The sequence below is a fragment of the Arvicanthis niloticus genome, chromosome 22, assembly GCF_011762505.2.
Source record: "Arvicanthis niloticus isolate mArvNil1 chromosome 22, mArvNil1.pat.X, whole genome shotgun sequence".
Taxonomy (NCBI): domain Eukaryota; kingdom Metazoa; phylum Chordata; class Mammalia; order Rodentia; family Muridae; genus Arvicanthis; species Arvicanthis niloticus.
The window spans coordinates 898,848-914,628 of NC_133429.1; the positions used below are offsets into that span (position 1 = coordinate 898,848).

The following is a 15,781-nucleotide window of genomic DNA, read 5'->3' on the forward strand; positions in this document are numbered from 1 at the left end:
CACAGTAGACCAGGCTAGCCTTGAACTCAGAGACCCGCCTGCCTCTGCCTCCCGAGGGCTGGGTTAAGGTTTTAGCGATCACGGCTGGCCTAATTAAGCCTTTCAAAACTATTTTTTTCCTTAACTTAAAAGTTGCATTTAGCCGGGCAGTGGTGGTACAACGCCTTTAATCCCAGCACTTGGGAGGCAGAGGCAGGCGGATTTCTGAGTTCTAGGCCAGCCTGTCTACAAGTGAGTTCCAGGACAGCCCGGCTACACGGAGAAACCCTGTCTCGGAAAAAAAAAAAAAAAGTTGCATTTATAGGGACTGGAGAGACGGCTCAGCAGTTAAGCACACTGGTTGCTCTTCCAGAGGTCCAGAGTTCAATTTCCAGCAACCACTGGTGGCTCACAACCATCTGTATTAGGATCTGGTGCCCTCTCTGGGAGAAGAGAGCAATGGTGGTGAGACTCATGCATAAAATAAATAAATCTTCAAAAAAGAGTTTCCTAAAAGTTGCGTCTAGTTTGTATGTGTGCACACATGCATGGGGGCAGAGGTAGGTGGGGAAAAACCTTGTGGAGTCATTTTCTCCTGCCACGAGAACTAAACTCAGGAGAGATGGCTTAGCAGTTAGATCAATGGCTGCTAACACAGAGGACCAGAGTTCAGTTCCCAGCACAGACAGACAGACAGCACTCCCACACACATAAAATAATAAAATATACTTTAAAAACCCTCAGGTATTTCTGGTTAGTCAACAGAATGATGGACTGGGTATTAGGACTATCTTGTACCTCACTGGTACAATTAGGAATAATCATGCTCTAATTGCATTCTGAGAGAAAAGTTTTACTTTAACAGGAAGAGTGATATGTAGGAGGAGCTAAGTGGGAAGGAGTACTGAGAGGAAGAGATGGAGTAAGGAGAGAAGATGAAGGAGAGGAGAAGCTAGGTGATGAGAGAGACAAAGAGAGAGGGGGCATGGAGGCAGATGTTCACAGGTCTCCACCAGTCAAAGATAGTTTTTATATCTAGGTTGGGTATTGGATTACCCTTCTGATTGAGCATTACCAAACTTATAAATCCTTTGATTAACATTTTTAAAAAATTGTATAAAAGCAAAAAGGAAAGGGGGGCATGGGACAGGGGTTTTCTAGGGAGGGGAAATGGGGAAAGGGGATGGCATCTTAAATGTAAATAAAATAAAATGAAAAAAAAAAAAAAACCCTCAGGTATGCATCCTTGGCTGCAAGCACCCTTCCCTGCTGAGCTAGCTTGCCAGCCCATTATTCACCATTTGCAATGATTTGGTTTCCAATTGACTGAGATACTCAGGGATTCTGTCAAAAGCTTATCTGGGGAAAAAAGGACCAGGTGGAAAATATTAAGGGACCAGTCCAGCCTTACTGTGTAGCAACAGTTCTCTCTCTCTCTCTCTCTCTCTCTCTCTCTGGATGTCTCGCTCCCACGCCCACCCTCCCCCACCCCCCACCCCCGCCCACAAACCCTTCCCTCCCCATTCCCCCTGCAGGTCACACCCACTGAGACCTATCTCATCTCCTACTGGAGACAGGCACATCACTTTCAAGCTGTGTGACTTTGAGGAGCTTCCATGGCCTCCCTGAGCCACCCTCCCTCTGTCAAAATGCACACAGTGTGAGTTCATTCCTTGAAGAATCAGAGAGAGAGAGACCACGGTTCGGTTCATAGCACAGAGCACGTGGGAATCCCTCAGGAATCAGTAAATTGAGATGAGGAAAATGCAGACAGAAGCAGGAGAGTTGGGGTATCTCAGCAACACCTTGCCAGCATGTGCAAAGGAGGGGGATGCCACAGTAACACTGCAACCCTGAGCGGGGGTGGGTAAGCAGAACTGAGCCGTGAGTGGCAGTCAGTAAACCCACGTGGGCAATTAGCATTTGATCCACAAAACTGGACCGTGGACCTGCTGGAGCAGCTGGGGGAACAGGGGAGGGGAGATAAGGCAGAGCCTAAAGGAGGAGCAGTGGGCCAGTGGGTCTGAGGCATGGGGGTGGGGGCTGAGCAGGAGGAGGGAGTTCATGTGCTCCCCCAAGCCTGCAGACTCACCTCGGTCTTCTTGAACCGTGCCCGGAGGGTCTTCATCACGCCTGCTCCGGGGGGAGGGACAGAATGCTGGGATGCCCAGCCACACTGTCCTGCACAGCACAGCCTGGGCAGATGTGCTGTGTGTCCTGGTGCAGGTCACTTGTGCTGAGGGAACTGTCCCCAACTGTAAACAAGTAATTCCTCCTTGTCTGGGCAGCTGCGGAGTACTCTGGTGCAGACATGTGTGTGTGTGTGTGTGTGTGTGTGTGTCCCTGCAGAGTCCCCTGCAGAGTCCCCCGCAGAGTCCCCGGCAGAGTCCCTGGCAGAGAACACATAAGCTCAGCAGCTCTGCAACCTGGAGTTTGTGCAATCACTGAGGCCATGAACTCCTCACCACCCAAACACACTTCTCTGTGAAATTTCTATTCATAAAAATCGCCATCCCTCCCAGACAGAACTAATTCTACCCTCCTCAAATGGAGCTTTCTGAGTTCTCCCAACCTGGGTCTCCTCCTGTCCCTCTAACCTGGGTTTGTATGTAACGGATCTAGAGGGGACGACACACTGGACAGTCAGTTCTTTGCAAGAAAGTCTGGTCAAAACTGTCAATACTCTTGGTAAGGGAGAGCAATCTATTCAGGGCAAATCCACCCACCCACCCACCCATCCATCCACCCATCCACCCATCCACCCATCCACTGATCCCACCTGCTCTACTAATCAGTCTGACGATTCAGGTTCACCACCTTCACCCCACACCCACCACCAAGGGTGACAAAACACCCAATAGAGTTGTCCACATGCTACCAGTTGGAAGGAAATTGACACAAGTCGACAGGGAAGGCCTGTGGATTTAATGGTTGCCTCCTAGAAGAGATGGCACTGCACAGGTGACGCTGCACACTGTGCCTGGGCCACGGCTCCCGAGTGGGATGTGTGAGCCTGTCACAAGTGGGCAGATGCATGTGTTCATACTGTTGCAGACAACACCCCGCGCGGCACCCAGACTTCCCCTGGCCTTCCTAACTGCGTCCCCCTACCTCAGACAACTCCAGGCCGGAACCCAGTGTCCAAGCAGCCTCTCTGGTTACCCGCTCCAGCTGCGAGCTGCCAGTGGCAGAGTTGAAGTGACACCTGATCAGGTTGGGGGAGCGCCTGCCCCATGGGGACGGATGAGCCAAGGGAGGAGACAAGCTGCTGTTGGCCAGCTTGCTCAGATAGGCAGCCCCAAGGACGGCCTCTCCCAGCTCTCTGTGTACTCCTGCCTCCTCAAAGCCTTTCTTGGGGTCTCCACTGGGGTTAGGAGGCTTCTGTTGTCATGTGCTGCCATTGACCCGGGTACCCAGTCACCATCACATGGCCAGGTCCTGTGTCTGTTGGTTACCAACAGGCAGGATGTTCAGATGGCCACGGAAGCGGGGTGTCCCAGGTTTCCTCCTCACCTCTCTCCCTGCATCTCTGGGCACCTCTGTGGACCTGACCCTATGCTCTGTTCTATCCAGGGAGGTGCACTCCAGAAACTAACCCGGGAAAAGTGGGCATGGCCCAGGGGTCTTCCCTCTGCCCAAGAACCCCCGTTTCCCATTCATTCTGTCCTGTAGCCAGAGAGCGGCAGACACGCTGGATGACAGTCACAGAGCAGAGACCCAAAGGGCTAGGGTATCACGTAAGCCTAGCGTGGCTTCGAACTCGCTGCGTCCCCTCCCGCCAGTGCGGTAAGCACTCCCGGGCTCCGCACGCTGAGAACTGTGCACAGGGGTTGGCTCGGCTCGGCTTTGGGGTTTTGTTGCTGATGTTTTCTCTCTCGAAACTCTGATCTGGGACTGTCAATCCCCGGCCTCGGCTCCTGTGACAAGCCCGAGCCCAGGCCCGGGGGATGCACTAAGCCAGGCAGGTCGTCTCTGGCAGCACGAAAGACGGGAGGGCGCATGCGCTCTGGGAAGACTGCGGTTCTCCACCTCCGCGTCCCTTCACCCCCAGGCGCGTCTCTCGGGAAGGCGCTACTCTTTCCTGGCCGGCCCTTCTCTACTTCCGGCGGAAGCGACCTCAACAAGGGAAACTTTATTGTTCCCGTGCGGCGGCGCCGGGCGACGATGTCGGTGAATTATGCAGCAGGGTTGTCGCCTTACGCGGATAAGGGCAAGTGCGGGCTGCCCGAGGTGAGGGCCGCGGTGTCCGGGTCACCGAATGACCCTGACCCCAGCCTGGGAGCAGCCGGGCGGAGCGGGGCATTGTGGGAACAGCACGAAGCACAGAGTCTAGACAATGAGAGGGACTTCCCTGGAAGAAGGGGGCGGGAAGTGACGCCCCTGTTCGGCCAGGGTGACAGGGAGGGACCAGGGTCAGGGAAGGAGTGAGGGGCCAGTGGGAACGAGACCAAATCGTCAGGCCACGGAGTGCGCCTTTTAATTCCTGGTGGGGAAGCGACCAGGTGGATTTGTCATGTAGAACCTGGAGCTCTGGGAAGGTTGCAGGACCGGAAGCCGGCACCCTCTCCTGGGGCACCCCTATACCCCACTCTGTACTGCTCCTGAGTCCGGGCCAGATGGATCTTGACAGTGGGGCTGTCAGTCTTTGTTGTTTCTGAGGGGGTGTAGTGGGGTGGAAGGGTCTCTCTTTGTAGCCTAAGTTGGCTTCGAACTCACAGAAATCCACCTGCCTCTGCCTCCCGAGTACTGGCGTTAAAGGCCTGCGCCGCCACGCCCAGCCTGTCTCACGTTAATGGAGCCCCTAGACAAATCGAGCTGCATCTTGATTTAGGGGAGAGAGGCGGGTTATCTAATGTCTGGGGTGAGGATGACGTCACTGGGAGGTCACGTGAGCCACAAGCTGACAAGTGGGTGCCTGCTGGAACAGCACTCTGAGGGCTCAGCGTGTGCAAAGGCCCTGGGGTAGGACACAGCGATGTGTTAGAGGTACCTGTGTGGCTGGAACTGAGGGATGTCGAGAAGGGGCAGACAGAGCATTGACCCACAGGAGGCCTGCCACTTGGGAGGTCACATGTTGACCCCTCCTGCCCTCTGACCCTATAGATCTTCGACCCACCAGAGGAGCTGGAACGCAAAGTGTGGGAGCTGGCCCGGCTGATGTGGCAGTCCTCCAGCGTGGTTTTCCACACGGGCGCCGGCATCAGCACCGCCTCTGGCATCCCCGACTTCAGGTCGGTGAACAAGGAGGGGAAACTGAGGCAGGGCTCTTGCTGATACCTCTGGGGACCAAGGTGAGGTGGCAGAAGGACCTTTCAATTTTCCTATGTCTCTGAAAAGCCCAGCAAAAACTCTACTTGCCCAGTAGCCCGAACATACCCACGTGATGTAGCTGCAAGACATTCTGGGAAATGTGTTCTTCACGCAGCTCAGCCGGCCCTTGGGTCAGAATGACTCAATATTATGGAGTGACTTTCTCATCCATAACCTTCTGTGGCAACCTGTGACCATTGTAAAGCATTCTGGGAATCCGAAACCCAGCTTCCCTGCCTTCGTGTATCCCCAGGCCCTCAGCCCCTCCGCCTCTTTCATGAGGACTTCCCACTCTTTCCTTAGAACCCTTGCCTACCTGGCTACCATCGTCTGACAGGATACAGAACAACCCCAAGAGCAGGGCTGGGGCCCAGCATGGGCCAACTTCAGTGTTAACCGGAAGAGTCCGTGGCCTGGAGAATGAATTTTTGACCTCTGTGCCTGTCTTCTGCTTGGTATCCTCAGGGGCCCCCATGGCGTGTGGACCATGGAGGAGCGTGGCCTGGCCCCCAAGTTTGACACCACCTTCGAGAATGCCCGGCCCTCGAAGACCCACATGGCCCTGGTTCAGCTGCAACGCATGGGCTTCCTCAGCTTCCTGGTCAGCCAGAATGTAGACGGGCTGCACGTGCGCTCGGGCTTCCCTAGGTCGGATGAGTAGACGAGGGGCTTGGGGCTCCATTGCATCTCTTCCTCCTTATGGACCCGGGTGCCTGAGTTCAGGGGCTTTATTAGGGATGCAAGGAGGGGAAAGGCTCAGAGCCCAAAGCAGGGCAGTACTTCATCAATTGGGATTCTAGGCAGGGTTCCAACCCTGACCACGCCCCCAGCCCCTCGCGGGGTGGGGGGGGCAGGGCTTGACAGGGGCTGTAGGGCCAACAGACTGTTGTGCGGGGTCAGTTCAAGCCAGGGTTTCTCCGTGCCTTGGCTATCATGAACTTGCTCTGTAGACCATGTTGGCCTCTGCCTCACGATGGTGGGATTAAAGGTGCGTGCCACCACCGCCCAGCTAGCCGACAGACTTTTTGTAGCAGGGAGCAGGTTATCTCTGAGTGTGAAAATGCGTTCAGCTGTGCGTGTAACAGTTCCTCAGAATGGGGCAGGCTAGGCGCCTCCCTGATGTGAGGTTCCAGGAAAGTGAGTGAGTGAGCCACCTAGGAAGGCCTCTGGAGGAGGAGGCGGGCTGCACGGCTGGTCCAAGCCTCGGGGTGGGGGAAGGGCCCTTACTGGCATCTTCTTCTGCAGGGACAAGCTGGCAGAGCTGCACGGAAACATGTTTGTAGAGGAATGCCCCAAGTGTAAGACGTGAGTGTTGCACGTGTAACTGAAGACCCCGCTCCTCCCCTAAGCAGCTCAGGGTCCCAGCATGGCCTAGGGAAAGCTAGGGACAGTCAGATGGGCTCCTACACAAACAGGCAAACCCTTTCTTCACAGTCCCCCAATGGAGAAGCTACAGAATGAGTGATACAATCCTGCCCTCGGCAACGTGGGTTCTCCCTGCCCTGTGTCTGCTCTGGCTCTGGACGGCTTCCCAGCATGGCTGGCACACCAGAGCCTGCTGAGCTTTGGCCCCTGACCCCCTCCTTAGGGGTCTTTCTTCAGATAGGACTTCCAGGTTAGCCTGGAATTTGGCATCCTCCTGCCTCAGCTTCCTGAGTGCTGAGCTCACAGGTGTGAGCTGTCATGTTTTCTCCTGTGTGGATGCCAGCAGCTGACACAGGCTCAGTCCCTCTGCCCCCACTCTCAGAACCTGTCCCTCTTTGGTTTAGCTGAGTGGCCAGTGAACTCCCAGAGTCCCCAGCTCAGCCTCCTAAGCTCTGGGGCGACAGTCCTTTTTCCATAGGTGACCAAACTCAGAGCCCCGTGTCTGCATGCCAAGCACTTTCCAGACTGAGCAGTCTGTCTGTCTGTCTATCCCTCGACTGTTTGTCTTGCCCTGTAGCCCATGACCTGAGCCTGGTTATACCACCCTCAGCTGAAAGAACATTAGAAAATGCGGGTCCGCACTCTTTCCCCCTTTATAGGCAGTACGTGAGAGACACAGTTGTGGGTACCATGGGCCTCAAGGCCACAGGCCGACTCTGCACCGTGGCCAAGGCGAGGGGACTTCGGGCCTGTAGGTGAGTGGCTTTCCTCACACCCTCCTCACACCTCTGTCAGAGGTGAGCACACCCTGACCCTCCCTGACCTTCCACAGAGGGGAGCTGAGGGACACCATTCTGGACTGGGAGGATGCGCTGCCTGACCGGGACCTGATGCTAGCTGACGAGGCCAGCAGGTGTGACCCACACTCCCCAGGTGGACATGGGTGGGCATGGCTGCACAGACTTCCACAGAGGGTGGAACAGCAGGCTTGCCCCCATCACCCACAGCCCTGGGCAAGATAGGTGCAGAGGAGACTTGAGACAGAGTGAGAGGAAGGTTTCTTTGCTTTCCTGTCTTCGGGATTTTTTTGTGGAAGTGGGGGGCATACTGGGCTTCCTGTACACAAAACAAGCCCTCTGCACAGAGCCAGCTCACACACGCCCAGTACCTAACTGGGGATTCTAGGCGGGGCTCCACCCTGATCACGCCCTCAGCTTCGAGCCATTTCACAGGAATCTTTGCTTTTCTTTTTTGAGACAAGGTTTACTGTGTAGTCCAGACTGGCCTCAGACTCGAGAGGTCTACCTTCTGAATGCTGGAATTCAAGGTGAACGCTTCTAGAGCTGGCTCAAAGAAAGCTTGGAGCTTTTGATCCTCCTGCCTCAGCCTGTGGGATACCTAGGACAACAGGCCTGTGCCACCCAGCCTGGCTGCCGTTAGCTTTAAAACACTGGACAGTGGTTCAAAGTGACACACGAAGACTGAATCTCGGCTCTCGAGAACTTCTCTGTTGCCTGTGGGTGGGCATGAGGGCTGGGACCTAAGCCGGCTTCCTGCTCCCCTCCAGGACCGCAGACCTGTCTGTCACCCTGGGTACCTCCCTGCAGATACGCCCCAGCGGGAACCTGCCCCTTGCCACTAAGCGCCGTGGAGGCCGTCTGGTCATTGTCAACCTTCAGCCCACAAAACATGTACGTGCCAGTGCCCTGCCCGGTGCCCCTGTGTCCCCTGCCGTGCCCTCCATCCCGCGCTGACTGTCTGACTCGTCAGGACCGCCAGGCTGATCTGCGCATCCACGGCTACGTGGATGAGGTGATGTGCAGACTCATGAAGCATCTGGGGCTGGAGATTCCCTCCTGGGACGGACCCTGCGTGCTGGAGAAAGCCCTGCCGCCTCTGCCACGCCCAGTAGCACCCAAGGCCGAGCCCCCTGTGCACCTCAATGGTTCAGTGCATGCTTCCTTTAAGCCCAACAGCCCAATACCCCACAGGCCCCCCAAAAGAGTGAAGACCGAGGCTGCCCCTAGCTGACCCGAGTGTGTGGGGCGGCGGGAAGGGTACTTGAAGGAACCACACGTTGTTTTTTTTTTTTTTGGTTTTTTTTGTTTTTTTAATTCTAAGGACTGAGCCCAGGTTTGCATATCGCACACCCTGGCCTCTTTTCAGATTTTTCTTTGAGACCAGGGCTTCCTAAGTCACTCAGGCTGGCCTGGAACTCACTGCTATAGCCCAGGCTGGCCTGGAGCTAGCCCTGCCTGCCTCAGCCTCCACTGTAGCAGGGATGGTGGGTAGGCACACCACGCCCAACACAGCTCCTTCCTTCCAAGCCTCACTGTGTCCCTTGTCCAGGTCCTTCCAAGGAATCTCAGGGCACGGGGAGTCCCACACTAGTGGAAGAGGCTGTGTCCCAGAGATCCACGTGCCTTTCCACCAATCACACCCCACCTGTGACTCAGGATGTGCCCGGAGCGGCAACCACACACTCCACACACCACCGCTGCTGCCCCCTGCACACACACCCGGACCCCCGACACAGAGCCACCAAGGGCCCACCCATGCATAGGAGAGAAAGGGGCCCACCAGGCACCCATCTGTGCTGAGGGCCCCAGGCTTCCAATCCTCCCAATGCAATAAATGAAAAATTCCTTTCACTCTTTTACATTTTGCTACATTTACTTATTTCCTTTGTGTGTGTAGTGTGTAGGTTCAGTGTGTGGAGGTCAGTTGACAACTTGAAGGAGTCCGTTCTCTCCTAACAGATAGCTCCAGGACATGGAACTCAGGTCATCAAGCTTGGCTGCAAGCTCCTTTCCCTGCTGAGCCCTCTCACCGGTCCTGTCCCCCACCTACCCCACCTCCCTTATTCACCTAAATGTGATAGAGTCCCCACCCAGCCCAGGCTATGTGAGACCCTGTCCCAAAAAAGGAAGCTTGAAGGTCCTATTTTATTTTATTTTGAAGTCATCCCACCACAACATGGCCAAATCCATGGATACACCATCCCTGTGACACCGCCTCCAGGCCTGGAGACATCTCCAACAATTCTCTTGCTCATGCAGGCACAGTGAGGCCTGACATTTTTACATGGGTTCTGGGTTTTCCAACTCAGGTTCTGTTTGCACTGAGCCACGTCCCAGGAGTTCCTAGGTGTCTGGTTGGTCAAGGTCACTCACCCAAGATCCATGTGTCACAGGCTGCACCCAACTTGGTGCTGTTTCCTGTTAGAGCAGTGAGGGTACTTGGAAAGGGTTCTGCTCACCTTGCGCTGCTTCCCTTGTCTCTGTCTTTCCACTGCCTGATCCCCAACACCAGCATTCTAGAGGACCTGATCACTCAGATGTTAGGGGTGGAACCTGGAGAACCTCGAGAATCATAAATGGAGGGTGCGGGAGCTCCTAGTCGTAATATGCAATGATCGGGAATCAGAGGCGGGACTGGGCAGCTGCCCAATCAGGAGCGCCGACTTCACCAGCTCTGTCCAATCAGAGTCCGAGATGGGATCATGCCTGCTGCCCTGCAAAGTGGTCTCCACCCCACCCTACCTCCAACGTTCCCACTTGGTAGTGGCAACAGAAATCCGGCTCAGTTTGGAGGCATCTTCATACACGTTCCAAATGACCACCCAGACCAGAAAGTCTCCCGCCTCAAACCCTGAGCATCACAGTTGTCCCAGCAAAGTCTCCACTCAACACTGATGTTTCACACTTCACCGCGGCCCAGCAGTGAGGTCACTGACATCATGCAGTGTAAGGACTGTGGAGAAACCGCGTCCTTGAGTGTCAGTAGTGTGGGAAAGCTTCAGACATTTCTCACCCTTTCAGATGTGCATGAAATTTCACACAGGAGGAGAGCCGTGACATGGGGAAACCCTCCACTGGCCAATATCCTGTAGGTGATATTTTGTGGGTTATTCCTTCCTCCTCCCCTTCCAGTTCCACCGACGACCACTAGATGAGAGAGAAGGATGGAGGGCTCCTGAATTTAATTCCTTTTTTTTTGTTTTTTCTTTGAGCACATCTACTAACAAACCGAAACCAAACAACCAACCCCCTAACTCACCCCTCACCCCACTCCACCCCACCCCGTGTGCCCACGATCATCAGCCAGCCACACTGCATCTCACAGCCCTTGCATTTATATGTCCTCCAAGAAGCACTCCAAAATTCAAAACATTACAAAACCGCGCCTCTGCTAGAGCGTGAGGCAAATCACAGTCAGCTGCTGTGGAGACTGAAACAGCCCCACATCCCACACCTGGGATCCAAACAAAGATACATTCTTATGATATTTCTGGGTTTTTTAAAAGAAACCTAGTCCCAAAATTATCACTACAATATCCTGTAAAAAGCACAAGAGGCAGCACCACAGAGAAGCTCTGTCAGTGCACATGGTGTGGAGAAGCCTGAACATGAGATGCTGTTCCTGAGGCTCAAGCAAAGTGGGCAGGATATGCACATATGGACCAGCACATGCAGGACTGCAGCCATGCCAGACACAGACTACAGCAAGCTCCAAGGTCCTGTTCTGTAGAGACACCCTGTGCGTGGATAGCATGCAGGAAACTGTTGCCACGGGCACTGTCTTCATGTGTCCATATGAGAGGGCAAGGGCGTATGAGAAGGAGCATGGAGGCTGGCAGTCTGGAAGGACCTTCCATTGTTCCTCTTCCTTACAGAGACACATGAGACAACACCCTGGGAAAACCAACAGGCACACAGTGTGGGGTTCCAGAGGCAACCTGACAGAAGAATCCTACTAGTGTTGTAGATGTCACAACACCTGTGTGAACAACTCTGTGTGTGTGTGTGTGTGTGTGTGTGTGTGTGGACCCCGGGCTTTGCTAAACAAACACATCACCATGAAGAGGAAAATTCCACCAGACCCCTCCCCTCCTGGAAGAGAAAGGTCACAGAGTGCTTAGGCGCCCCTCCCCTCCAGAAGCAGAGACTAATTAACATTCCTCAGACCACAGGGGGTGAGGAGAGGGCCCAGAGCACGTGGAAGATGGACCATTGGCCACACACAGACAGGGGAGGTCCTTGCCACCTCATTCCCTAAAGACCAATCAGTTTAAAAGGTAACTATTCTGCTAATCACATTGGGCCTAATGGCCGCTACCCCTAGAGACTGTATAAATGTCCACTGAACAAGCTGCCCGAGGTCACCTCTCCTTTTGGGATGCAGAATGGCCCCAGCATGCTGGAACATTAAAAATTCCTCTTGTAGTTTGCAGTGATCTCTTGTCTCTGTGTGGTTCACTCAGTGGGTCTCTGGTAAACTGAGGCTCTGCTCACGAGAGTCTTACAACCAGCGTCACGACTGGGCTACATTCCCAGCCCTAAAATGTATTTTTTTTTAATTCATGGGTGTGACTATATGCACACGCCCAGCCCATTATTTAGTTTGTGACAGGGTACAAGGAACAGTCACTGGGGGAACATTTTGTATGGGCTATTCTCTAAAAGTCTATTCATAATCAACCATCTGTCTTGTGGTCAGCCAAGTTCCTGAAACACAAGTTGACCTGCACTCTTGGTTCTGCTTGCCTGTTAGGAGTTTTTGAAAATTTTTAACCCTTTCACCTGGGACTTTTAAACATTGTTGACTATGGGGCCTTTGAAGTTAGACTATAAACATTATGTTATGGCTACAAGCCTGCAGGGGCCAAGAAGTGGAGTGTGGTGGTTTGAATTGGTTTGGCCCCATAAACTCATGCATTTAAACGCTTGGCCCATGGAGGGTAGCACTAGTAGGAGGTGTGGCCTCATTGGAGGAAATGTGTCATTGTAGGGCTACACCCAGTGTGGCCCTCAGGCTGCACCCAGTGTGGCTCTCAGGCTATGCCCAGTGTGGCTCTCAGGCTACACCCAGTGTGGCCCTCAGGCTACACCCAGTGTGGCTCTTAAGCTATGCCCAGTGTGGCTCTCAGGCTGCACTCAGTGTGGCTCTCAAGCTATGCCCAGTGTGGCTCTCAGGCTACACCCAGTGTGGCCCTCAGCCTCCAGCTGCTGCCTGCAGATCAAGGTGTAGAACTCTCAGCTCCTTCTCCAACACCAAGTGTAATCTAGCCCCAATTAAATGTTTTCCTTTATAAGAGTACCTATAGTCACAATGTCTCTTCACAGTAATAGAAACCCTAACTAAAACATACTGTCTTGGGGAAAAAAAAAAAAAGACAAAACTTGTACTGTGTGGAGATGGCTTAGTAGATAAAGATACTGACAAGCCTGCTGGCTGACATGAGTTCAATCCTTGAAGACAAATATATAGTTTGTTTATGTTTTGACACAGGATCTCATTATGTACCCCTGGCTGGCACAGAATGCGCTATATAGACCAGACTGGCCTCGTACTCAGACATCTGCCTGCCTCTGCTGCCTTATGTGTTGAGGTTAAGGCCGTGTGTAACTTGCCCCGTCTCCTGACATTACATTTTTAATCCATCAAGAGATTAAACGCAGTCACTGGCATCCACAAGGTCTGTTCTGGAAACACCTTCACAGATGTACCCAGAAGTGAGCTCGGAGACCTCCGCAGGTGTACCCAGAAGTGAGCTCGGAGACCTCCGCAGGTGTACCCAGAAGTGAGCTCGGAGACCTCCGCAGGTGAACCCAGAAGTGAGCTCAGAGATGTATAGCTGTGGCTTAATCTGCTCTACTTGACAACACTAACCATCAGTCTACATTAACCATCCAATACACACTTGCCCGCACATCTGGAGCTCACTCAGATCTACTACTGTCGTATGTCCAGATGCACATGAATCTGCATATGTGGAGGGGAAATCTACAGGAGTCTTCCCCAGTCACACGCTACTTCTGAACCCTGAACTCACTGACTCAGTGCATGGGACAGCAAGACACCATGCCAGCTTCTTACACAGATGCTGGGATCCAAACTCAGGTCTTCATCCAAGCACAATCACTAAGACCTGCCCATCCACCTCTGCCCTCACCTCAGATGCCTCTCCTGGCTCTGCTGCCCATCTGCAGTCATAAGCATCACAGCTTAGGAGTCTGATGGTGTGGCTGTTGGTTCTTTTGCTCTCCATGAGGGTTGGCCTGAGGGTCTGCCTTGGCCACGGGGATCTGAAATAGCTCCAATGTCATCTTGACCAAGAAACGGCAAAGTGCGGTAAGTCAGCTGGCAGGAGAGCCCATACCCAACGGGGGCAGAGGCTGGGAAGAGAGGACGGTTGGGAAGGGAAGCAGGGAAAGAAAAAGGGAGAGGGATGGGTAAGAGGGGGAGAGGGAAGAGGAAGAGGGAAGAGGAAGAGGGAGGAGGGAGGAGGAGAAGGAAAGAGGAGAAGAGAGGAATAGCTTGATTTAACTACTCTGTGGGTTCCTCTTTTCCCCACCATTTCCCCCCTTGGTTTCACCTCTTATCACTAGATAAGAGAAATAGGAGGGGGGGGAGGGAAGGGAAAAGGGAGAGAAAAAGAGAAAGAGATCCCTGAATCTAATTTCTTTCTTCTTGTTTCTTCTTTGAGCACGATACTAACAAACCACATCCAGTCCTCCAAAATGACCAACAACTTCTTCTCAGAGTATTTATATATAACACATAAAGTCCCCAGAATTCCAATATCACACAATCTCAGAAACTATCTGCAGCTACTAGAGCACAAGGCAGATCACAGTCAGCTGCTGTGGACAGCCTGAAGCAGCCCCACATCCCACACCTGGGATTAAAATAAAAACATATTCTTAGAATATTTCTGTGTTTTTTAAAAAACCAAAATTCCAGAATTCTCACTACAGACAGGAGAGGAAAAATGGGCCAATAAGGGATTTGCATTCCTGGACACAAAGCTCAGTGAACGTGGAGGCTGCAGAGGAAGGAATCACGTGTGGGCTTTGGGAGTGAGACCAGCCAATGAGACACCTGACACTCAGGGATAAGACCCGAGTTCAGTCCCCAGCACCAGGGAGGAGATGGGAACATCCCTGGGTGTAATTTTAATTTTTTTAAAAATGTTTTTAATGATGGTTTTTAAATTGTTTTAACCTTTCACCAGAGGTAGTGGAAAAGAAAGGATACAGGGAAAGTGGACCTGTTTAGAAAAGCCTACGTTCACGGCTCGCTGTCTGTCTGGACCACTAGTCTTCGGTGTTCACATGGACCAGGTTGTTCAGTGGTCACACTCAGCACCCTGGACTCCTCCTGACAACAGGCTGACGCCAGGTCACTGTGGACTGCAAACCACCTTCCCAGCACTGTGTTAGCCTTGCCACAGAAGGGAACCCCATCACCACCCTCAGACAGGGTCTCATTGTGTAGCCCTTGCTGTCCCGGAACTCACTGGCCTCAAACTCAAGAGATCTCACTGCCTCTTCCTCCTGGGAATCGCTGGGATTAAAGGCCTGCAACACCACCCCGGTGACGGAAAGTCTTCTTACCTAACCTTTTAAGTGTAATGCACAAACCTGCTTGAACTCTTGTGCCCCTCACCTCCATCACCTTTGTCACATGAAATTCACTTCTGTAGCTGGAAACCCATCTCTAAAACTCAAGTTCCCTGTTCCCAATGCGCAATCCCGCCAGTAATTTATTTACTCGGGTTGCACAGGCTGGCTTCAAATTCCTGGCCCCCACACAGCTCTCCTGCCTCAGATTCCCTACTGCTGGGAAGCTCTGCACACATTCGATTTTGCCCCGTGCTGGGAAGTTTTTTTTTTTTTTTTTTTTTAAAGAATTTATTTATTTATTTTGTGTAAGTACACTGTAGCTGTCTTCAGACACCCATATGAGGGCATCAGATCTCATTATGGATGGTTGTGAGCCACCATGTGGTTGCTGGGATTTGAACTCATGACCTCTGGAAGAGCAGTCAGTGCTCTTAACCACTGAGCCATCTCACCAGCCCAAGGGAAGGTTTAACCCAGTTTCCTATCCTCTTTATCTCACACAGTGGCCTAGGAGCCAATTCCTGGCCTCCGCAATCATGTCTCCTCTCCGAGGTACCCGCTCTCAAGGCTGGAGCCAGTGTGGATTGAGAGCTCCCAGCCCTGATTGGACAGGGCGCATGTTGTGATTGGGTGAATCATAGAATTTCACACACACACCCCACCCCTACCACCCCAGCACCCTGAGTGAAGAGTGAAGGACCCTAGACTCAGCTCCGCAC

General features: G+C 53.0%; 1 protein-coding gene across 3 annotated transcripts; it reads left to right on the plus strand.

Moving 5' to 3' along the window:
• The first annotated feature begins 4,049 nt into the window (after positions 1–4,049).
• Positions 4,050–9,313, plus strand: Sirt6 (sirtuin 6). 3 transcript variants are annotated; one of them, XM_076919232.1, is made up of 8 exons: positions 4,050–4,209; positions 5,083–5,210; positions 5,755–5,937; positions 6,535–6,594; positions 7,314–7,409; positions 7,487–7,567; positions 8,222–8,345; positions 8,425–9,313. In XM_076919232.1, exons 1-8 carry the CDS (start codon positions 4,144–4,146, stop codon positions 8,683–8,685), a joined length of 999 nt encoding a protein of 332 aa, XP_076775347.1. In that variant the 5' UTR covers positions 4,050–4,143; the 3' UTR covers positions 8,686–9,313. The 3 variants fall into 3 exon arrangements, with proteins under 3 accessions (XP_076775347.1, XP_076775348.1, XP_076775349.1); XM_076919233.1 differs by having other exon boundaries at positions 4,069–4,189; positions 8,425–9,202; XM_076919234.1 differs by lacking the exon at positions 4,050–4,209 and adding an exon at positions 4,350–4,965 and having other exon boundaries at positions 8,425–9,202.
• Positions 9,314–15,781: the final 6,468 nt, after the last annotated feature.

Excerpts from the sequence above, each read along its gene's own strand:
- Sirt6 (XM_076919232.1), top strand. The coding sequence starts at position 4,144 with ATGTCGGTGAATTATGCAGCAGGGTTGTCGCCTTACGCGGATAAGGGC. Across the intron at positions 5,211-5,754 it reads TCTGGCATCCCCGACTTCAG|GGGCCCCCATGGCGTGTGGA; the intron begins GTCGGTGAACAA and ends TGGTATCCTCAG. Across the intron at positions 5,938-6,534 it reads GTGCGCTCGGGCTTCCCTAG|GGACAAGCTGGCAGAGCTGC; the intron begins GTCGGATGAGTA and ends CTTCTTCTGCAG.